General features: G+C 35.6%; 1 protein-coding gene across 11 annotated transcripts in view; it reads left to right on the forward strand.

The window, feature by feature from the left end:
- Positions 1-24627, forward strand: part of Lrba (LPS responsive beige-like anchor protein) — a 711450-nt gene that overhangs the window by 147237 nt on the left and 539586 nt on the right. For 8 of the 11 annotated variants that reach the window (XM_087205721.1, XM_087205722.1, XM_013067217.3 and 5 more), the window contains exons 8-17: positions 434-553; positions 2017-2163; positions 7542-7739; positions 7928-8061; positions 10688-10796; positions 11089-11241; positions 15662-15830; positions 17751-17830; positions 19125-19187; positions 21266-21363. The exons of 2 other annotated variants lie outside the window; for them this stretch is intronic. In XM_087205721.1, the coding sequence (XP_087061847.1) occupies positions 434-553; positions 2017-2163; positions 7542-7739; positions 7928-8061; positions 10688-10796; positions 11089-11241; positions 15662-15830; positions 17751-17830; positions 19125-19187; positions 21266-21363 (1271 nt within the window). The remainder of the gene's footprint in view (positions 1-433; positions 554-2016; positions 2164-7541; positions 7740-7927; positions 8062-10687; positions 10797-11088; positions 11242-15661; positions 15831-17750; positions 17831-19124; positions 19188-21265; positions 21364-24627) is intronic. One more of the 11 variants, XM_013067221.3, reaches the window with a different exon arrangement.

Genomic DNA, 24627 nt, shown 5'->3' on the forward strand with positions numbered 1-24627 from the left:
ATACAAAGAGAAAATATCATTGATAAGTATTTAAGCAGTGTAAATTTAATGGGTTTTTTTTTTGTACCTTAGAATTTAGAGATTAAGAAATGATTAATCAACAAAATGTGTAGAGAGATATGTCAGCAGATACTTAAAGCAAATATAGGAAAATTTTGAGATTTTTAACAGAGTATTTGTACTAGATGTTTAGTTTTTGGGGATATATATGAAAATTTTCATAAACCTGAGAAAATTATTTAGTGATTAAGTTCTTTTCAGTGGAAAACCTCCCTGGATAAATATTGTTCCAGAAGTTGAATACTGAATTTAATAAAGATTCTCTTTATTTTTAGGTTTAAGTATAATTTAACTATTTGTACTTACTTTCCATATGATTGTATTATTTGGAGAATCATTATCTTTCTGAGTTTCACTGTCTTTGCTTATTCAGTGGTATATGGTGACTATTGTGCACATTTATAACCGATGGAAGAACAGTGAGCTTCGATGTTATGTGAATGGTGAACTGGCTTCCTATGGAGAGATAACATGGTTTGTCAACACCAGTGATGTAAGTACTTTCAAAATGTTACAGTGAAAAAAAAACTTTAAAAAATAGTAATTTGGCTAGTATTAATGGAACTTGTTAATATATCATATAAGGCATTGCCCTTTTTTTTCTTTCTACAGTACAGTACTGGGAATTGAACCTAGAGTCTGGGCATGCTAGGCAAGTGCTCCATCACTGAGCTACATCCCTATCCCTATCCCTTTTTATTTTTCATTTTGAGACAGGGTCTCACTAAGTTGTTCAATCTGGGCCTTGAACTCATGATCCTCCTTCGTTAGCCTCTTAAGTAGCTAGGATTACAGGAGTGCACCACTGTGTCTGGCTCTTACTCATTTTTTATTACGAATTTATTTATATGGAATAAGGGATAAAGATTTATCAGTAGCAGTGGCTATGTCTTGACAGTGTTTAAGTCATCGGTCTGATGATCAGAATAAACAGGAGCTCCCCAGTGGATCCTGATTATTTTTATGAATGAGATAGATGATGCATGCCTATAAATTTTGCATAGCTTCTAGAGATAACCATTATTGTATTATTATGTTTTCAGGGTTTAAAAAGAGATTCTTAGGTTAGAATAAAATTTAAAATGCTCTTATTTTCCCACTGTTAACATTCATCTTATAGAAAACTAAAACTAATGACAGTGAACAGAAACTATACCACCTATTCACAGTTCACACCTTCTTTCATATCCTTTGCTACACATATTATATCTACTGTGTAATGTTAACTGTAAGAGTTCAGAGTATTACATCAGACAGATTATCTATCATCTTTACTCTGTCACTTACTGACTGTATGGTCTTAATCTATTCAACCTTAGTTTTTTAAAAAATGGGCATAAAATAGTATGTGCCCTAGAAGGTTGTGATAATTAAGTGGGATAATGTAAATAACACATCATAATTGTTAGCAGAAAGCTTTGTAAACAGTGAATACGTAGTAAATGTTAGTGATCTCTTTCTCTCTTCTTTAGCACAAAAATGAATGCAAAGAAATGGTTAGTTCAGTAAGTCCCAAACTTAGCTCATTGTTTTCTACTTGTACCAAAGCCTGCTCTTCTCTCTGGAGTTTTGGTTACCCAACTATGAATCTTCTGAGCCGTAATGATTTGTCCGACTCCTTTTTTTGTTGTTTTTTTTGGTACTGGGGATCGAACTCTGGTCCTTGTGCTTGTGAAGCAGTCGGCAGAACCTCTGAGCTAAATCCCCGGCCCTTTACTTCCCTTCTTTAATTAAATTGTATTTATTATACTTTGGAAAGCTTGTGGTTTTCCATGATGTCTTTGCTGATTTCTACTTCACATGCAAATGAAGTGAAATGCTGAATAGATTTGTCTTTTTCAATTCAGATATTGCTTAGAATGCAGAAAACATTTATACTAATATAGGTTTTTATTATTCCTGCAGGATATACTTGTTTTTTTCTCTAATAAAATCTTTTTTGTTTTTTTCCCACAGACCTTTGACAAATGTTTCCTTGGCTCATCAGAAACAGCAGATGCTAATAGAGTGTTCTGTGGTCAGATGACTGCTGTTTACCTTTTCAGTGATGCTCTTAATGCAGCTCAAATTTTTGCCATTTATCAGTTGGGTCTGGGATACAAGGTACTTTACTTACTGTCCACTTCTTTCACAATGTTACTTGGGCTTCATTTGGAGGTGGGTTATGCACGGGGAGAGTCATCCTCAGTTACCCAACTATAGGTAACAAGGGGTACCACAAGGAAGGCACAAGGGTCTGAAGGTACTTTACCTTTTTGGGAGAAGTACAGTATACTTAACCTATGTAGGGCACTGTGCAGATGACTAGCTCCAGTTTCAGTTTTACCTCATACTGCATTTCTTTTGATGATGTGTTATCTTTTTTAAAACATAGAAGTGCACATATTATGAGGTATCATATGATGTTTTCATACATATTAATATTCTAATCACAATGAGCTTACCTCTCTTTGAACATTTATCATTTCTTTTTTTTTGGTACCAGGGATTGAACTCAGGACCTTGCACTTGCGAGGCAGGCGGAGTGCCACTGAGCTAAATCCCCGGCCCTATCATTTCTTTTTGATGAATATATTCCTAATCTTTCTTTGTATTTTTATGAAATATGTAGTATAGGGCAGGGATTTAGCTCAGTAGTGCCATGCCTGCCTAGCAAGCGCAAGGTCCTGAGTTCAATCCCCAGAACTGGGGGGGGGGAAATGTAGTATATTATATCTATTGTCACCCTGCTGTACGGTAGCATTACAGAATTCCAGGACTTCTTTCTTCAGGAAACCTAACTGTAATTTAGTATCCATTAACTAATACTTCTCAGTGTCTCCCTCTCCACTATTCCATCTTCTGGTAACCACTATTGAGCTCTCACCTTCAAAGAGATAACATTTTTAGATTCTACATATTAGTGAGTCATGCAGTATTCTCTTAACGTATATTCTCCAATTCATCTGTGTTGTTGGAGATGACAGATTTCCATCGTTTCAAGTAAATGAATAGTATATACATATATAAATAAATGAATATATATATCATATTTTCTTTATCCATGCACCCATTAATAAACACTTATTTTTCTATTTAATGGCTGTTGTGAATAAAATGTTGCAGTAAGCATGAGAGTACAGAATCTCTTTAATATACCAGTTTCATTTTCTTTGTTTCAAGATTGAAACTGCCTGATCTTATGTTACATTTATTTTTAATTTTTGGAGGAACTGCTGTAATGTTTTCCACAAGATAATATCCTAATTTACATTCCCACCAGCAGTTATGTAGTTATTCTTATTGGTATGGGGTGATTTCCGTTTGCATTTCTCTGAAGATTAGTGATGTAGAACGTTTTTTCATAAACCTTTTGTTTGTTTGTATTTTTGTTGAGAAATGTCTGTTTAGGTTTATTGTCTTATTTTAATTTTGGTACTGGGGATCCAACTCGGGACTTTGCACTTGCCAGGCAGGCACTGTGCCACTGAGCTACATCCCAGCCCTATTGTCTATTTTTAATTGGACTATTTTCTTAATATTGAGTATTTTATGTTTCTTATATATACTATTTTAAAATTTATTTTTATTAGTATGTGCTTGCAGTACACAATGATTATATACATCATGGGGAGTTGGTACATGTATGCAACACACCTTAATTAATTTTATTTCCCCTCTTCTCCCTCCCTGTTTCTTATATATTCTAGATATCAACTCCTGTCAAACTTATAGTTTACAAATATTTTTTCTCATTTTGTAGGTTGTCTTTCCAGTGTATTGTTTGCTTTGTAGTACAAAAGCTTCTGATTTTGATGTAATCCCATTTGTCTATTTTCGTTCTGTTGCTTGTGCCTTTGGGGCCTTATCCAAAAAAATCCTTGTCCATTCCAGTGTCCTAGAGTATGACTACTGGATTCCATTTGCCTGAGATATCTTTTTCCATCTTGTCACCTTCAGTCTATGCATCTTTTTTAGGTGAAGTGAGTTTCTTCTGAGCAGGATATTGTTGGGTCTATCCATTCAGTCATTCTTTGTCATTTCATTGGAGAATTAAAGCCATTTATATTTATGGCAATTAAATTGATACTTAAAGTCTTACTTCTGCCATTTTATTATGTGTTTTCCAGTATTTTTGTAGTTCCTTTCTCCCCCTCACTCACACTCTTCCTCTCTGGTTAAGTGATTTTCTCTAGTGGTTTGTTTTGATTTATTACTTACTAGTTTTCCTATATTTACTATAGGTTTTTGCTTTGTAGTTGCCATGAGCCTTATAGAAAATATCTTTTAAGTATTACAAGCTGTCTTGAAATGAGAACATTGACTGCAAAGAGAGGAAAACAAAATGTGGAGAGAAAATACTAATGAAACCTTCGTACTTGTACTCCATTCCTCCTCACATTTTGACTTTTTGTTGTTCATTTTGCATCTTTATATATTGCCTATCTCAACATCTTAACTAATTATTATTTTTAATTGTTTTGTTTTTATTCTTCATAGTAAAGATATAAATGGTTTATGTACCAGGTTTGCAATATAGCATTCTGAATTTGTCTGCAGTTTCTCCCTCCCTCTCCCCCCCTCCCTCTCTCCCTCTCTCCCTCTCTCCCTCTCTCCCTCTCTCCCTCTCTCCCTCTCTCCCTCTCCCTCCCTCTCTCTCCCTCCCTCTCCCTCCCTCTCTCTCCCTCTCTCTCCCTCTCTCTCCCTCTCTCCCCCTCTCTCCCTCTCACCCTCTCTCTCCCTCTCTCTCCCTCCCTCTCCCTCTCCCTCCCTCTCCCTCCCTCTCCCTCCCTCTCCCTCCCTCTCCCTCCCTCTCCCTCCCTCTCCCTCCCTCTTCCTCCCTCTCCCTCCCTCTCTCTTCCTCTCCCTCCCTCTCTCTCCCTCTTTCTCTCCCTCTCTCTCTCCCTCTCCCTCTCTCTCTCCCTCTCCCCTTTGTGGTTTGGGGATTGAACCCAGGCCCTTCACACTGAGCTACATCTTCCCCTAAATTTTTTTAAATTTTGAGACAAGTTGCCTAAGCTCAGCTTGAACTTGAGGCCCTCTTGCCTCAGCCTTCCAGAGTGCTAGAATTACAGAAATGCACTACAGCTCTCAGTCTGCCTTTAGTTAGTTTTATGTGATATACCTTCTGGTATTTTCTTCTCATTCATTAGCATCTCTTCTTCAGTTTGAAGAACACTTTTTTCTTTAAGGGCATGATCCCAGCAGCCGGAAGACTTCTCACTAGGCCCCACCTGCCCCCAACACCCCAGTCAAGCTGGGGACTGGGGACTGAGCATTTAACACATGGTCCTTTGAGGGCATGCGAGACCCAAACCATACCACATATCGTACCATTCACCCATTTCATGTGTATAACCCGTTGGTTTTTAGTATACTCACACAGTTGTTCAACCTTCACTCCTGTGTAACTTTGCATTTTGTTCACTCCAAAAGGAAACCCCACAGTCACCCTTAGTTACTCTCCTTTTCCCCTTCTTCCCAGTCCTACAACCACTAACCCACTTTCTGTTTCTGTAGATTTCCCTGTTCTGTGTTGTTCATATAAATGTAATTGTACAGTATTGAGCCCAGGACCTTCACACTGAGCTATGTCCCCAGCCTGTGTGTTATTTTTTATTTTGAGTTGCAGGGTCTTAATAAGCCACTAAGTTGCTCAGGTTGGGCTCAAACTCGCAGTTCCTCTGCCTCAGAGTGCTGCAAATACAGGCCTGTGCTGCTAACTTGCCTTTACTCACTTATTCACTTTATTCACTTCAACTTTGTTTTTTTTTTTTTTTTTTTTTTTTGGACTAGGGATCGAACTTGGGTCCTTGCGCTTGCGAGACATGCAGCGGAACCACTGAGCTAAATCACCATCCCCTCAACTTTGTTTTTAAAGCTCATCTCTATTTTAGCATATATCAAAATTTGTTTCTTTCTTTATTACTATATAATATTTCACGATATGACTGGGCCACATATTGTTTATCCACTCATCAACTAATGGATATTGAGTTGTTTTCACCTTTTGACAATTATGAATGATGCTTATATGAACACTTGTGTATAAATTTTTGCGTAGATACATGTTTTCATTTCTCTTGAGTCTGTTATTTAGAGTGCAATTGCTGGGTCAGATATCCAAGGAACTCTCAGATTGTTTATACCATTTAAAATTTGCATAGTATTGTATGTGGGTTCCAATTTCTTCATATCCTTTCCAACACCTGTTATTATCATGGCATTGGTTATAGCCATCCTAGTGGGTGTGAAGTAGTATCCATTATTGGTTTGATTTTCATTTCCCTGATGATTAATGATTTGAGCATCTGTTCATGTGCATATAGGCTATTTATATATCATTTTTATAAAATGAGCTATTCATATTGTTTATCTCATTTTTCATTTAGGTTATTGAACTTTTTATTGTTTAATTTTAAGAGTTTTTAAAATTAAAAATGTTTTAAATGTGGCAAAATATGCATAAAATGTACCATTTTAAACATTGTTTACAATTGCTACAATTTGGAGGTATTATGTACATTCACAATGTTTGTAAAACCTCCATCTAGAACTCTTAGAGTGTACTTTCACAACCTAAGACAGCTATGACGTCAGCAGGCTACATAATCTTACGAGACCATTGTGAAATATGCAATCTGTTACTGATCAGAACACTGTTATGTGATGTGTGACTGTAAGAAGCACGCCTTGACAGAGTTGAAGGTAATAGTAGCCAGCAACACAGTATAGGAGTCTTTGGCACTCAACTTTCAGTCATGGACTGAACAGAAGAAAAATAAAGAAATGGAAGACTTGAGGCGCACAATATGAACCAGTTAGACTTAACACACATACACAGGATGCTCACGGAATAACAGTTGAATACACATTCTTCTCAAGTACACATGGAGCATCCTCCTGGGTAGACCACGTGGGGTACCACAAAACAAATGTTAGCAAATTTAAGAAGACTGAAATCTTAGCAGGTATCTTTTTAAAAATTTTTATTTAGTTTATTTTCATTTTTGGTACTGGGGATTAAACTTGGTACCTTGTGCTTGTGAGGCAGATGGAGGCACCACTGAGCTAAATCTCTGGCCCCAGGTATCTTTTTTGACCATAGTGGAATGAGTCTAGAAACCTAAGGAAATCTGGAAAATGTACAAATATATTGAAATTAAACAACACATTCTTTAACAATGAACGAGTCAAAACAGAAGGGAGATTAGAAAATACCTTGAGATAAATGAAACATATAACATATCAAAACTTAGAGGATTCAGCAAAAGTAGTACCAAAAGAGAAATTCATTGTGGCAAAGACTAACATTATAGGGAGGGGCCTTTTTATTTTATACTGAAAGAAAAATTACCAGTGATGTTATCTTCCTAAATTTTCAATTTTAATTTTAAAATTACCAAATTATCTCCCTAACTTTCTATATCCATGGTGATTTGTATTTAGATTTTCTTGTGTAGCCTATCACTGTAACTATTCTCTTCTGTATTAATTCATAGGGCACATTTAAGTTCAAAGCAGAAAGCGACCTTTTCCTTGCTGAACACCACAAACTTCTGCTGTATGATGGCAAACTCTCTAGTGCCATTGCCTTCACCTACAATCCACGGGCCACGGATGCCCAGCTGTGCCTCGAGTCATCACCTAAGGACAATCCTTCAATTTTTGTCCATTCACCACATGCACTCATGCTTCAGGTATTGAATGGTCTTTTAAGAATATATCTAGTGGAAACTTCTGATGGATTGTAGGGGGTGTATTTGATAGCTTCTACTGAATAAACAATGTCACAATTTAGTCTTCCTGTGTTTATCATTGTGCTTTATTTTTAATTGTCTTGGAAAAGAAATCATTGACATCTTTCCTGTGTTTTCTGTTTTCCAAGGATGTAAAGGCAGTTTTAACACATTCCATTCAAAGTGCCATGCACTCAATTGGCGGAGTACAAGTGCTATTCCCGCTTTTTGCACAGTTGGATTATAGGCAACATTCTTCTGATGAGGTTGACTTGACTGTCTGGTGAGTGCCTTTTGTTTTTAATTTGGTGTGAGAGTTATTTTCATCATTGATGAGCTACACAATACCTTCTTTGCCTTTTATGTTTGCCGTAGAATCAAAATATTTTATAGAACTATAAATGATGTTACTCTATTATTTACATTAGTATTATACATCAGTTAAATTAGTGTCAGTATAATTTTAGTTTATAACTAGGAGATATGGAAGCTCTAAAAACGCAGTAAATGTTTTAGAATAAAGTAAATGGTGATAATGGAGCTATAAAAAATTACACATTTTTTGATGTTCTAATTTAAAATATACATTTGTTCACATAATTTAAAATTGACAGAAAATTGTATACATTTACCACGTCCAACCTGACATTTTCAAGTACATATTTCTTGTGGAATGGGTAAATCTAGGTAATTATGATATGCATGTCCTCCCAAAGTTATTTCTATGGTGAGAGCATATAATGTCCACTCTGAGTATCTTTCAGTGATATAATATGTCATCATTAGCTATGTTCACCAAGGTGTGCAGTAGATCTCTTGAATTTAACTCCTTCTATCCAACTGTAATTTTGTATCCTTTGATCAACAACTGTACTGGTCCACATTTTTATTTTCCCTCACCAGTAGGTATGTAAGAAATGTGAGTCTGAAAAAAAAAAAAAAAGAAAACAAAGAAATGTGAGCCTGACATTTTAAGTTTTCAAATATTTTAAGTTCCTGCTGGGCATGGTGGAACACATCTGCAATCCCAGCATCTGAGGGGCTGAGGCAGGAGGATCATTGTTAGTTTGAGGCCACCCTGGGCTACATAGTGAGCTCAAGGCCAGCCTGATCTACACAGCAAGATCCTGTCTCAAAAAAACCAAATCAAACCAAAATAAGGCAAAACCCCAAACCAAAAACAAACAAAAAACAAAAAACATTCTAAGTTTTTATTTGGCAGTTTCGTATAGGAATTTAGTTTCTTTTTAAATTATTCATGAGGGTAATTGAAATCTAGAGGGGTTTTTTTTGGTGAAATCTAGACTTTTTAATGATCTTATCTGTGGTAATTTTATCTAATATTTAAAAAGTTAGATTGTGTATTTGGCAGATTTTGTTTCCTGTGTTATAGGGTTGATTCTAAAAAGGGCAGAGGTATATGAATTCTAAGATGAATTAAAGGGAGTCTGAAATTGTCATAGCTGCATACTCTAGTAAAACTATATGTAGTAGATAATTCTATTTTATTCATTACTTGAGAAGTTACATGAGTTTTTCATCTTCCCTTTTAAAATTCTACTTGATTTCTCCTTTTATGTTCACTTTGCTCTCTGATACCAATGTACTGTATACAATTAATGATGGAATAATTTTCTACAGAATACTTTTAGGCAACAAAAGTTGTTTTCTAAAAAGCAGTGAGCCATCAAATCAGGCATATACCAACTATACGTAATTAAAATAATTAATCATTTTAGACTCGGTCTTGCTAGGTTGCCTGAGCTGGCCTGACCTGTTATTCTCTTGTCTCAGCCTCCTGAGTAGTGAGGATTTGCATGCATCACTGTGCAAAATCATAGCTGCAGAATAGATGCAACTGTGTTTTAAAATACTAAAATTGAATTATGTTGACATACTGTACAAATAGTTCATAGAATATTTATGTGCTCTACCTTAACAGGGCTCAGTTCATTTCTCTTTCTTCTTTGTTTTAAAGTTTTAACTTGGAACATCTTTATTGGACTTGCTGGCAGCTGAAGCATTGATGTGGGGGCGGAGGTTGGCTTCCAGCCTTGTTCTCCCCTTCTCTGTGGGGACCTCTCAGAGCCCAGGCCATCTTACTCCTTTCCCTTTACGGTATCTCCAAATATTGGTTATAGTGGAACATGATTGTACCCCTTGTTCACTTTTAAAAATCTTCAAGACTAGAGAATTACGATTTTTCTGTTGACATACTGAACAAAACTTTCCGTTTCCAAGTTTACTTTTTACTGTTCTCTTCATATGCCCTCTCCTCAGTTCACATTACACCAGTCTGGAGCCCTATTATATTTTGAGTCTGATTGCTTTACCTTTCCCCCCTCTTGGCTCTAACTCTTCAAAATTGATACACTTGTTTATCTAAATGATACACATTCTTTTAGGCCTTAATATACATTTACTTCTTGTTTTTGGACCTTGTTCAGTTTTCTCCGTGGAAAGCATATTGTCATATTGTTTGTAACTCATTGACTTTAATAAGTATTTGAGTAAGTGTTAATCCTACTTTGGTTCTAGCTGAGTGTGGTAGCACACTCCTGTAATCCCAACACTTGGAAGGCTGAGGCAGGAGGATTGCCATGAGTTTGAGGCCAGCCTGGGCTAGCCTGAACTACGTAGTGAGACCCCGTCTCAAAAAAACAAAAACAAAAACAAAAATTTCTGAAAGAATTTTGGAAGTAGTTTTAGTGGAACTTCAGTTTCTTTGAAGTGGAGATTTTTGTTTAGTTTTTTGTTGGTGGTGCTGGAGGTCTTTACCAGTGACCTTCGTCACCAGCCCTAAAATGGAGAATTTCTTATTAAGATAAATGGAAGGCTTCATTTGTATAATGTAATATTTTAAAAAATAGATTATATTTTTCAAACCATTGTCTTTTTTCTTACTCTAGTTCAACCTTGCTGGCTTTTGTCATGGAGCTGTTGAAGAACTCAGTTGCTATGCAGGAGCAGATGCTTGCTTGTAAGGGCTTCTTAGTCATAGGATATAGTCTGGAAAAGGTAAAGTAAGAAGTGTTTTAGAATTTTAATTTATAATTTACAGGCCATGTACTTGATCTTCTAAGTTTTTAAGAAATTCTACCTGCAAATATGTCACAGAAAGTTACTTAAAACAACATTTTATTCTTTTACCTTGCCTCCATTCCTCTGTCCCAGAAGTATGGCAGAGCCTCGTGCTGTCTTTAACTTGGAGCGTAGTCTGTGGGCCTCCTTTTTTTTGGTGTTGACAGCCTATAATTTATTTACCTTGCCTTTGAATTAGTAGTGACCTTTCAACTACTTTTCTTTGCAGTCTTCCAAATCCCATGTCAGCAGAGGAGTACTTGAACTTTGCCTTGCATTTTCAAAATACCTTAGCAATCTGCATGATGGGATGCCCCTACTCAAGCAGCTGTGTGACCACATTCTCCTTAATCCTGCCATATGGATTCACACCCCAGCCAAGGTATCACAGAGATTTTGTTTTACTATCTTTGCCGACCTTTTGTGCTTGAAAAGAATGAGTATTTTCTCTTATGCTTTTACATGTCATTATAAGGTTTCAGCTGATTGCTTTTTTTTGAAAAAGTGTACCTGGCTTTTCATGAAAATGTTTGTGAGTTAGTGTAAAGTTAGTGTATAGTTTTTTTTTTTTTTGGTTTTTTTGGTAAACCAGTGTTATTAAAAAATAGAGCTATGGGGCTGGGGATTTAGCTCAGTGGTTCTGCTGCCTGTGGTGCCTGCCCAGCAGCTTGATCCTCGGTACCAAAAGGAAAAACAACAAAAAAATAGAGCTATGGTCTTTGTTTTTGATGTTGAATCAGAGCATTTTATTTGAGGGAGGTTTTGTTTATTAAATATAAATAAAAATTGGACAGTTGTAGTGTAAATGTTTCCTAGCAGCTGTGCTGCTTATTGCAAATATGTAGACATAGCTCCACTCTTTTTTTTTTTTGATACCAGGGCTCAAATTCCGGACCTTGTGCTTGTGAGGCAGGCGCCAGAACCAATGAGCTAAATCCCTGGCCCTTAGCTCCATTCTTTTTTGGTACCGGGGATTGAACTTGGGTCCTTGTGCTTGCACAGCAGGCAGTGAAACCACTGCCTTAGCTCCATTCTTAATAGCTGTCCCTCCTGTCACAGCTTCCCTTTTCTTCTACCAATGTGATGAGCTTTTGAGTTTCGCTCTTAGCTGAAATGTTACCCTTTCCCTGAAGGAATGATATACTGGTCCAGTTTAATCATTAAAATTTGACATTAGTTCATATTATAAAGACATGTTCTATTTGTACCAAATATTTTTCACAACTGTAAGAAAGATTACGTAAAGGTACAAATTTCCAATGATCAGTGTCATTATATTGAAGACCAGTTACTTCTATGTGAATGTAAATGAATTTGTTGTAAAGTATATGAACAAAATGCTTAATAAATCCTGATCGTATATTAAATTGTACTAAAATTTGGTGGTTACATTAAGCAGAACTTGAAATAGAGTGACTTATTAATTATATCTGTTTTATTTGCGATGTTATTTCAAACTGATCACTTTCTCCTCCCTTGTCTCTTTGCATGTACTTACTTGCAGTGTCTATCGCTGTTTAGGTTGGAATGCATGTACTTACTCTGGTTGACAGAAAAAAATGGCTGCAGACATCTTACTTTTCTAGAGTCATAATATCTTATTTTCAGCTGGTGTTTTCAAATGTTAAAGAGGAAAAACAGCTGCTGAGTCTTATTGCCATTTGGAAGTAATCAGAGGAGGCAGCTGGAGGTTGTAGCTTTTTATCTTGAGGTTAAATTTGACCTCTTTCTCTTTCTTGACCTTCAGTCTTATTTCTTTTCAGGATTGTTTCAAGTTACTTTCAAAACCTTTTACTAGACACTTTTTTGTCTTAGTAATCAGCATATCTGTAAGGCATCGAGTCTCTTTTGATGTGGTCAGGAAACCTCTTATTAGACACTTAGTTGTAGGAAAATATTTTTAAAATTTCATCATGATTTCTTTAGGTTCCTGTTTCTTACCTTCTACTTTTTAATAACTTTTCTTAATTGCCTTTTTAGAATTTGCGATTGATTTGATACTATTAAAATTTCCTTCTGTTTCAGTCGTCTGCTTTGTATATCTGTGAGGGCTTTTACTTTTACTTTATTATAAAGGCAGTTATAACAAAAGGCAGACTCAGAATTTGTGGGGCTTGAAAGTCATATAATATGCCAGGATGGGAGGGAGCTTTTTAGGAAGAAGAATATAATATAATGTGTCCAGTACTAGGGGTCAGTCTTGGGAGGAACATACGTAGATGAGTGGTTGTAAAGCTTACTCATTGGCTTCATAGTAAATCTACCTCTGGTTACTAAAGTTGAAGGTATGGATGTAGGAATCAGCCTCTGCTTTTGGAAAAGCAAGCAAACAGTGATTCATAATTTTCAATTATCTTAGATCTGGTCAGCTATTTTAATGACCTAGCAGGAATAATATGATTTCCTTGTCTATAGTGGTCCTCTGTTTACTCAAGTATTAAGTGATTCGTTCATATTGGGCCCTGTGGGTAGACTGGAGAACAAGGCAGACTTTTTTTTTTTGGTACCGGGGATCGAACTCAGGTCCTTGTGCTTGCGAGGCAAGTGGCAGAACCACTGAGCTAAATCCCTGGCCCAAGACTTGATTCTTCTTTTCACAGGTCTAGTGAGAGATGTTACAGAAGTTAAGTGGTCATTGGGTTATACTTGTGTAATGAGTGATCGAGGGAAGGTTTGTTTGTGATTTGGTTTAATCTTCAGTTCTGCACTTTCCTTCATCTCTATATGTTGCTATTAAATTCTATTCACTATTCTTTTACTACAGTATTATTCCTTATGTTTCTCCAGTTTTCTATTTCTTTGCCTAATTTATCATTTTTCTGCCTGAATTGATGTGTGATCTTAACATACCAGTGTTCAACAGATCATTTCTTAGCTCTCAGACTTTTAATGGTTTCTCATTGTTTTCAGAATGAAGTAGTACCTTATCTACCTTTAGGCTTTCATTTCAGTTCACCTTTCTGTCTTTTGGTTTAGAAACTCAGATATCCTCAGTAGATAGGCGAATATCAAAAGGTTTCCCTAGAGCAGTTGTTGTCAGGCACAGTAGCTGTTAGGATCAACTAGAGGAGATTTTAAAAAACAAAAATAGAAGCTTACTGTCTCACCCTGGATTTTGATTTCATTAGTGTGGGGTGTGATGGAAGCATCAGTGTTTTGTTTTTAAATGCTTTCCATTTTAGGGAATGGGAAGTTTAACATGTGGTTAGGTCTGAGAACCTTTGTTCTACATTTAGAGAAACCTTTTATTTCAATCACCATTTTCGTTGTTTGAAATTTTTTCTTATGTGCCTATCCCACTTGTCTTCAAAAAACCCTAGTACTGCTTGATTGGTGAAGCTTTTCTTTACTCTTTCACCTTATCCCACAGTAGTTGCTCTGGCTTCTGAATTCATAGTATTTAATTTTTCAACATTACTTAGTTAATTATGTTACCTCAAGACCTTTATTATGTTTCAGTAGCTGTGTTATCTTTGAATTTTTGCTTACATGTCTGTGTAATTTTCATCCTCTCAACTGTATTTCAGCTAGTGAGAGATGGAATCTGTGCTATTGGTTTTCATAACATAGCACTATCATATAGATAAATGTAAATATTTGCTGAATAACAAATAATGGAGTTATGAATTGGAACCGTGTCAGAGGAAGTATTATATTGCTCCAGTGACAAATAGATTTGGCCTGCCCGTTTAAGGAGCATAGCTGCATCAAAAAATTATTATCTTCCAGGAAATCCATGGGTCTTAGCACCTATATGGTTTTCTAAACTACAGTGGTCTTCCAAGCCCTGCTTTTCAGTAATTCAGAGTCTGCCCCCGCCATGTAGGATTACTATTGATTTTTAAGTTCATTAAGCCTTGTTTATTTGTAGAGCATCTGAAAGATAGTTACTTAAGTTTTGGCCTTTAAAGAAATCCCTAGCTGGGCATGGTGGTACATGCCTATAATCAAGCACTCTGGGAGGTTGAGACAGGAGGATTACCAAATTCAAGTTCTGGCTAGGTAACTTACTGAGACCCTGTCTCAAAATAAAAAATAAAGGGCCGGGGATATAGCTCAGTGCAAAGGCCCTTGGTTCAGTCTCCAGTACCAGGAAAACAAAACAAAACAACAAAATCCCTGAACAACACTGAGGAATCTTACATGGTTAAAAAGGAAGATCTCAGTATCCATGTATGTCACTTAAACATTCAATTGTAAATGATTCTGAGTATAGTTTGGTCTGTGTCAGAGGGAGATTATACAGTGTTCGTTCAGTTTATAAAATATATCCACTGACAGTACAATGGAAGGTTCACGATTTCAGCATGAGAGTTCAACACTGGCAGTCCTGATTTTTGTGCTGCTGTAAGCACTGGCCGATGTTGGTGAATTTTCAAACTGTAATTTAACTGAAGCTTTGAATCAAATCTGTAGTGGTGGGGTACATAGCAAAGAAAAACTCTGAACTCTTAAAAATAACTTCACAGCATAAGTAGTAAGTTTCTTATAAAGAAGTTACATTTGTTCATAAATAATTGCTGATTGCTAACTGGGAATCAGAGTCATTTCCATGGAATAATGCTGCAAAAATTTGATATATTTGGGAGTATTGCCTTCTAATAGCTGGTTTGGTTTTTTAAGGATTGTGTGTGCTGTGTGTCACTGGGTAGTGTTATCTGACATGGGTGTTATATCTAGTGGAGAATCTTACTTTTTGGAACACGTATGGTGCAAATAAAACAGCCTGAAGATGGTACTGGACTGGGGGAAAATGCTGATGATGGACTTCTTAGATTAAGCTCCTCATTTTGATTTTGTAGGTCCAGGTGATGCTTTATACTTACCTGTCCACTGAATTCATCGGGACTGTGAACATGTATAATACCATTCGGAGAGTTGGAACAGTGCTGCTTATCATGCACACACTGAAGTACTACTACTGGGCGGTGAATCCTCAGGATCGAAGTGGGATCACCCCCAAAGGATTAGGTACATTGTCTCTTTCTGTAAATTAATAGTCTATTATTTGCACAGTTTTTTCTAAATTTATGGCAAAATTTTATTTTAATCTCATTGATAATTTTAACAGTTTGTTCCAAATTATAGTTGCCAGAGGTTAATAAGTTCCTACTGTCATGGAAGAACACTATTTGTCCTTGTATAAATTGTTTGGGGAGCAAATATGACTAGGGTAGTTGTAGGTCACTACAAATAGGAAGAAATTTTTAATTAGTTACTGGTATTGGTGCTGAGATTATCACAAGATTCATTGAAAAGAGTATTTTCACGAGATGGAGATTTCTTGCAGAAAGTAGAATTATCTGTCTCTAATAAGGATACAAACTTATAAAATTTCAGTAATTGTTTTCTTGGATAATCAGGACTAACTGAAAGGATAATACCCATTCCTCATGTAAACAATTCATGGGAGGGGTTACTTTAACTTTTGCCCAAATCTGCTTCAAACTGGCTGTGCCAAAAAAGAGTTAATCAGCTGATACAAAGTGGCAGTTTTCCGTACAACCTGGTACAGGTGTTTAGAATATGGCCGCAGGACCTCATTTGTCTCTATCCATTTAGTAGTTGTTCTTCAGTCTCGGCTGTTATCACGTATGCCCTTCTCTGTGGGAGTGATTGTATTGATTGTCCAGTTGGAGGTCTCTCTTCCCCACCCCCATCGTGGTCTGAGAGTGAGGATGGGTTCCGCCCCTTCACGAGACTGAAGGGCTGCTGTGTGAAATTAGGAAATAGATGCTGGGGAGCCAAACAACATACAGTTTATTGTAGCCAAAGGCTTTGGCCATTTAGTGACTTACAGGGACAGATTTCACATTTGTACAGTACTTTTTATGTCACCTTCAAAATAAACTCATTTTATTCTTAAAGGATGTGGTATCTGTGATTCAGAAAGTCGCAAGGACACAGAGAAGTTTTTTGATTTGTTTAGGCCAGCAAGGGTGTGGCAGTTGTAGAGCCAGGTTAGATCTCTGATGCTGATCTCATGATGCGCTTGTTACATTATATACTGCCTGTCATATTATAATTGGTGACCTCAGGAAAGTCTCGTATTTTAAATGAGAGAGCTGGGCAAACTTCATGATTCTATTCAAACTCTTTAGCTTGTTCTTTGTCTAGAAATCATCATGTGGAACATATTTTAAACAATTTTCCTTCTATTTTAATTGATCAGTTCAAGGTCATGGTGGTCTTGTGCCTTGGTGGTCTAGGAACTAAGCCGTAAATAGTGATTAGTGGGGGAGAAATTGTAGAATATATGAGGCAAACAGGTACCTAACTTAGGATCTTAGAACAATGGGTTTTTATTTTCAAAAGCTTTCTACTTGGGAGTTACATGTTTGAGACATGAAAATTGACTTAATGTGAGCCATGTGTGACCAAGCACTTTTACAAGCATAGGAGATGTCAGAGGTAGTGAGCATAATGTTGCCCTTCTTCATGAACAATACTGTGTGGCAGGGTATGTTTTTTGAGAATTCTTAAATAACATACACCATGACTAACAGTAGAAAAAGTAGTTTTCATACTGAATTTATGTAAAATATTAACATTCAAAGTTTCTGTTTTTCTTTTTTTATAAACCTGTTACCTTATTAATACTTTTAGTAGTTTTAAGAACAAAATACAAATGTATGTTATAAATTTTGTCACTTCATCTTTATGTATTTGAAATCCAGTCTAAAGTATAAACTTCTTTACCGTATTTTGCACATCTAGTATTGCCTGTGAGATTGAAGTGCATTTTTGGAAGTGTAAAATAAGGTGTCACTCTTTAGAAAGCTGACCTTTATGTTTCTTATAAATAAATGGAAAATCTATTGAGAATGAGAATTTTAATACTTAGCTTTTTGGTCTTTGAAATAGTAAATGCATATTTGTCTTTTTTAAAAGATGGACCACGACCTAATCAAAAAGAAATACTATCTCTACGAGCATTCTTGTTGATGTTCATTAAGCAATTAGTGATGAAGGTGAGTTAATATTATCCTGTAGCGTGCTGCTATATATTGTAGATGATAATTTCACATAAAAGACAGTCTTAGTTTATTTATTCTTTGTTAGTAATGTTACACATTGGAAAATTCTTTGAAAGGTGTTTGTTTCCTTGCATATTTTTAATTTTTGATTCTATTGAACATATATGAGTATAATTTACGGCAGGATTCATGACGTAATTGTAATATGTAATATAAATGCCTAAGAGATCTCAAGTGATTTATTCTTGTTCAGCAAGTATGTCCTGAGTTTCTGTTAAATGCTAGGATTTGTTCTTGGCATTGGTGAGACAGCAGTCAACAGAGCTCCTAAAGCAGGTTTGATTTTTAAGGGGCTCTGTGTGCCCAACAGTACGTTCTGTCTGATAAGTATTATTCCTGCATAAATATACCGGGTAGGTATATCATCCTTTAGGAATGATCACATTTTGTCCTTTTTCATCTATTATAGGTAAAGTAAAATTTAATATTATTTTTAAAGAAAGCATTTTGGTTTTATAAGATAGCAATATATAAATATTTTTGTTGCCACTACTTTATTCAGTATTTTCTGATATCATTCCATTTCTTATTCTTTACATTGTGATGGTTTATTAGCTGTCACATAAGATGATGGCAAGTGAACCTATATTAGTGGGTAGCTGTCTTTGAGATTGCAGTTTTGTTTTATGATTAAAATACTGATGGAGTAGGTTGGAAAATTTCATACTGAACTCATATTTAAAAGTGCAGTGTTTTTCTCCAGTACAGTTACAAGTTTTAGGTACTTGACATTTTATCTTGGTAGTTAAACTGTTTGTTTTATTCTCCAAATTACATTTTAAATAGAAAAGTTGCCTTCTGTATTTAGAGGATAGTAGGTATGGCTATAAACTTTTTATTTATAACTTATTTTTTGCCTACTCTAGGATTCTATAGCTTTATTAAATAGGCTTTCAGATAAGGTGTTGAAAACAGGTATGGATGTCAGATCTCTTGATTTCTACACAGGTGTCTTTAGTGTCTCCTTAAAGTTTAATATTAAATTTATATTCTGTATTATCAATTTTGGGGGGAATATTTCTGATAGGTTCTTAAAATGTAGTCTAGGCTGGCCTTGATCTCACAGTGTAGGTCAGGCTGGCCTCCAACTTTCAATCCTCCTGCCATACCCAGATACTCTATTTTTTATATTTATAGCAGCTGATGAACTTGATCTGTGTGTATAGTTTCCCTTTTAAAAATGTTTTCATGTGTTAGCATAAGGTATACTTGTATTTTGTTTCTGAAGGATTCTGGAGTAAAGGAAGATGAACTGCAGGCCATTCTTAATTACTTACTGACTATGCATGAGGTAAGATTTGAATTTCTTATTTTGGGAGTTAACTTTTTGAAGCTACATTATGGGCCCTTTATAAAGTCAGAAAGTTAAGACTTCACTCATTCATTCATTCTATCTATCTATCTATCTATCTATCTATCTATCTATCTATTAGAATAAATGTGCCTATTTAGGAACTAGATCTTAGTAAACTCCATTTAAATTACCTAAGATCTAGGTTCCTAAATAGGCCTTCTTATGGCTCTGAGAATAACTATGAAAAAGGCCATAAAAAGTATTAATATTAGATTTCATATCAACACATACTTCAGAATATTTCCTGGGAAATGGAAAAATACGTTTTTTTGCGGTACTGGGGCTTGAACTCAGGACCTTGCACTTGTGAGGCAGGCGTGGTACCGCTGAGCTAAATCCCTGGCCCAGAAAAACATATTTTTAAATGACTAAAACAATTGGATTTTAAAATCAAATAATCTTCCTACTGATATTGCAGATTTAAATATTAAGTTAAACTACTCATTTGTGATGGAATTTTAAATTATGTGGTTAAAGGGAGGTTGAAAATTAAATAGGGTGACATAGCTGGTCTTTTTTTGTTTTCCTTTAATATTTCAGTATCATGAAAATGCAGTATATGGCAGGCATAATTGAGTTAAATAATCTCATTAAATTAGGGTCTAAATAAGTGAAGTTTAGAAACTGATGGACTATCATGTTATAACATTTAAAATTATAATTTATATTCCCATATTACAATTCATTTCTTTTGAATTGAAAAATATGCTTTAATATGGAATAGTGTTTTCTTTAATCATTAATAATTGAGAGGTAATGATCAGACTTATTCTTGTTAATTGAGGCATAAAAGAATGGCATAAATTTCTTAATTGGATCATTCATAGCTTGAAATCATTAATAATTATGATTGTTTTCCTCTTGAGTACTGAGTTCTGTTACTTTTTTTTAGATTTTCCTGACCAAATGTAGTAATTGGCATTTGGTAATGTAGTAAGTAATCTGTTAGTATGTGTGATTTTGTCTTTTATTAACTCTAGGAGTGCAAATGAGGTACTTTATGAAAAATAAGCTAAAAGTCACAGTGATCCCTCATTTTCTGTCAGTCTGACAGTTCAAGGATGCTTTGGGTTCTCCAAATAAAATTTTCCAAAGAGGTAGCCTAGCTCTAGATCTTACTTACCAAAACCTAGATATACAAATAGTTTTCTGGCAAAATTTCAAAAGCACCAAAGGAAAACAGAGTCAGGGCAACTCAATTTTTGAATTTGTGTTAGCTACTTCCCTCATATTTTGGGTCAGTATTGCTCAAGCTAGCCCTAATGGTATGCACACATAATGAAATACCTAACAATGGCTGTGAAGGATTTTCATGAAAATTTTTGGAGTTCAGAACTCATAAAAGCTTCTGTGCTCATGTTCTGTGAATGTCACCAAATTGTACTGCATCTAGTGCAATGTTGACTCAATAAACATTTATGGATCATTTTCCTTTTTTACACTGCCAGCAGGTAATATGTAAGAACTGTCCTATTACCATTTCCCCAAAAGGTTTTTGTACCACTAGTTTTGTGAGAGACACGGTGAACCAAATATTTCAAGTTAAATAAGTTTAGAAAATTAAGTCATAACCTGTTGCCAGTACCACTGTCACCAGATGTATAATATTTATTAGCAGATAGACTCTTAACCGTCTTGCTGTGATAAAAAGAACAAGGTTCCTCTGTTTCTCCAAGTTCTTGGTGTATAAGCCTTCCTTTAAAAAAACTCCCCCTAAAAACAAAAAATAAGACACTTCTCGAATCAGATTTGCTCTTATGTAAACTATGGTATAGGGATATCTTGATTCAGTACGGCATTAAAAGGCATTTTATTGGTTTTATTTAGAATGTATTTATTTAGTAATGTGTATTTTGAGTTATACAGATGATTGTATATATTAAAAAGTAGTTGTTCAAGTATATTTTAGATATATCTGCTTATTTTCCTAAAGTTGAAATTTTTATTTCAGAAATATTCGTATTCAAATAAGATATTTCCTCATTCTTATTTTTGAATATCTAAAATAATTACAGGATGACAATCTAATGGATGTTCTACAGCTGCTTGTTGCATTAATGTCAGAACATCCTGACTCTATGATTTCTGCTTTTGACCAACGGAATGGGTTACGGTAAGAGTTAATGTATCAAGAGTTTTAATTTTATTAGGTACAAGGGATTAGTGTGGAAATAATGTTAAACATAAGTGTTACTTGATCTTACATTATGAAATGTGTTTATATCATGCAATTATTTAAAGCTTAAGATCCCCTTATTTCATGTGTTACGGTTTTTGACTGAATCTGAAACTATAGAGGATATGTTATTACTTCTTGCTACTTAATTAATGAAGTCACAGCTTTTTCCAGTGTTTTGTGTGGTGAGTGGTGCTTTAAAGCTCCCACATTACTGACTTCTTTAGCAGAGTTCTCTTTAGGTCCTAGGACAGCAGTATTTAATTGTAATCCCAGAAACCTCTGTTTTCCCTTTAAAATATCACTCCTGCTGCCCAATTCCAAATCATCACTTTATTAGCTTGCTCAGGCTGTCTTAGCTAAAAACAGTAGATTTGGTGGTGTAATTTACTTTCTCACACTTTTGGAGACTGGAATCCAAGATCAGGTGCCAGCATGGTAGGTATTTGATGAAGCTGTCCCCTTGGGTTGCAGACATCCTCCTCTGGGTTCTCACATGGCAGAAAGAGGGTGTCGAGCTCTTGGTATTTCTTCTTATAAAGACACTAATCCTATGGGATTAGGACCCCACCTGTATGACGTTTTTTAGCCTTAATTACTTTCTTTTTTCCCCTTACTTACTTTCTTAGAGGCTCCATCCTCAAATTTAGCCATCCCAGTGTGGCAGTGTTAGAACATATGAAAGAATTGTATGTGTATGTTGGCTATGTAGTTCAGGATTTCAAAGCAAAACGGTACTAAGTATCTACTGAGGTTTTCTTGAATAAAGAGAAGTGTTTAACCAGCTGTTCACTCTTCTTTAATCAGTGGTTTTAATGTGCTACCATATTACTCTGTTCTGTATGAAAGTTCTTATCTTAATATAGATATTTAGCATGCTCCCCCCTCCCCCATCAAAATACAAGTCACTAGACTTAAGTGAAGGCAGCAAGTCTGTGGCTCCCCAGTGTTTGTCTTTGGTCCTGGTCGCTGTCACTGCTAGTTTTTAATAGGGCTTCTAGATTTATTGTTTACATTTAAGTAAGATAATATTTATATTTTTCTAGAACCTGGAAAGAATGGATGTTTTTAATAAGCATCTAGGCTTATTCTGAGTTTGAAATCTTTCTTTGGTCAGACCTTTTTTATTCTCAGTAGACATCTTAACACAAAACAAAGTAGGATTGTAAATACTTGTGATTTATTTTCTTTTGTACAAATTTCTTTCTTTTATTTTTTTTGAGACAGGGTCTTGCTGTATAGTCCAGGCTGGTCTTAAACTCACTATATAGCCCAGGCCGACTGCTAACTTACAGTGGTCCTCCTGCCACAGCCTCACAAGTCCTGGGATTACAGGCCTGGGCGACCACGCTCTGCTCTTTTGTACAAATTTCATATGTATTATCAGAGGAAGTTAAAAGGTTTATGTGAAGACTTAGAAGTTTTGGTTGGTTTTTTTTTTTTTTTTGGTGTCAAAGTACATAATTTCATAGCTATTTTCTTAGTATTTGTATGGATATGTCTTAGTGTATTTTGTTAGTATAAGACTTCACTGATTTTTAATTTAAAAATAGTTGCAAGGTAGGAAGATACACATTTAAATACTAGTGAGACAAATTATTCTGTCGACAGCCTCACCAAAAAAAGTCTATCCTCTATGTGTTTAGTCTTAGTGCAAGCTCTTGCTTCACAGCCTTATCTCAGTTTCCTTAGGTCTCAGTAATTCCATTGTTGCTTTGTCTAATTCCTTTTAGCAAATATCCTCATCTTTCAGTTTTTCAATTCTTTAACTTTAGTGATCCTTACTGCCATTCTCTTTATTTTATCTGTTCCTATTTCAAAAGCCTACACCTTTTCAGTGTCAGAATGTTTCCACATCAGAAATCTTAAATTGTGGTCTTGCATATTACAACCATTTATTTTTTTCATTTTCATTTTTTCTTTTTTCTCAATTTTTATTTTTTAGTACATATTTGTAGTACATGATGATCACATTCCTGATAGGGAGTTGGTTACACAGATGTTTTAGTTCTTTTTCTCGTTTTTCTAGTACTGCCCATTGTGAAGTTCTTCAGTCTCCTAAATGCCATTTTCCCCACAATCTTGCTGTACTTACACCATCCTGTCATACTACTCCTGGCGTTGGTCGTTCACTTCCTTCTCAGTTTGGCTGATATGCCAGAGATAGTTTCTAAGGAAAACTCCCCTCTGCCTTTGTCCTGTTACACCTGCTCTTAGGGATTCTAACCGTAGATCATCTGGGAAGACACTGTCAGCTGGTGGGGATAGAATTCATGTGCCTCGCCATGTTGAAGCTGTTATGAATTCATGACCTTACAGAAAGCTATACTTTTAGCATTGTTAGGCCTTCTTTTTTTTAATTTAAAAAAATTCCAGAATTTTTCAGCTTTTTCGTACAGTTCTCAGCAGCAATAGCCTCATCTACAGCATTACACCTGTGAGGAGGGAATTATTTCAGCTTCATCTCTCTTCTCCTAAAGTGCACTTCACCGTCCTTTCTTCCTTTGTGACTTCCAGTAGTGGACAGGGCCTCCTTCATGCTATGGCTGACTGTCCACCACTGCTCTTGATCATGTTCTTTTCTCTTTTGTTGCTTTCTTTTGTTGACTCCTCTGTAGTGGTCTGTTTTTAAAAATAAAAGTTTGTTGGGGCACAGCCACTTCCATTCTTTTCAGTATTGTCCATAGCTGCCTTCTTGCTTTAGCAACAGAATATTTTCCTCATAGTTTTAGTTTTAATAGTCAAGGCAGAGAGGATTTATTTGCCAAACAGTATTTTATTTGGCAAAATCAGAATCCACCTGTTGATTTTAATATTTTAAAAAAATTATTATTATTATTATTTTTTTGGATTGAACTTGGGTCCTTCCACTCGTGAGGCAGGCAGTGGAACCGCTGAGCTAAATCCCTGGCCCTAAAAATTATTTTTTATTGATGGGTTTACAGAAGTATCTTCTTTTGTCTTGGCTGTCTTTATTTTCCTAAGGTATGCATGCCTGTAGCAATGAATTTTCTTTGTCTCTCTTCCCCTGGGAATAATTTCATTTGTCTTCATTATACTGAACATAAAATCTAAATTCATAATTTTTTTTCTATTAGCACTCGACTGTCATCCCACTGACTGACTTTTGGGCTCTGTTGTTTCTGATGAGATGATAGCCATGGATTGCATTGTTGCTGTCCCGTGTGATTTGAGTCAAGT

This window comes from Heterocephalus glaber, unplaced genomic scaffold (assembly GCF_053883595.1).
Source record: "Heterocephalus glaber isolate CG9 unplaced genomic scaffold, H.glaber_assembly_v1.0 deba00000613, whole genome shotgun sequence".
Lineage (NCBI taxonomy): Eukaryota > Metazoa > Chordata > Mammalia > Rodentia > Bathyergidae > Heterocephalus > Heterocephalus glaber.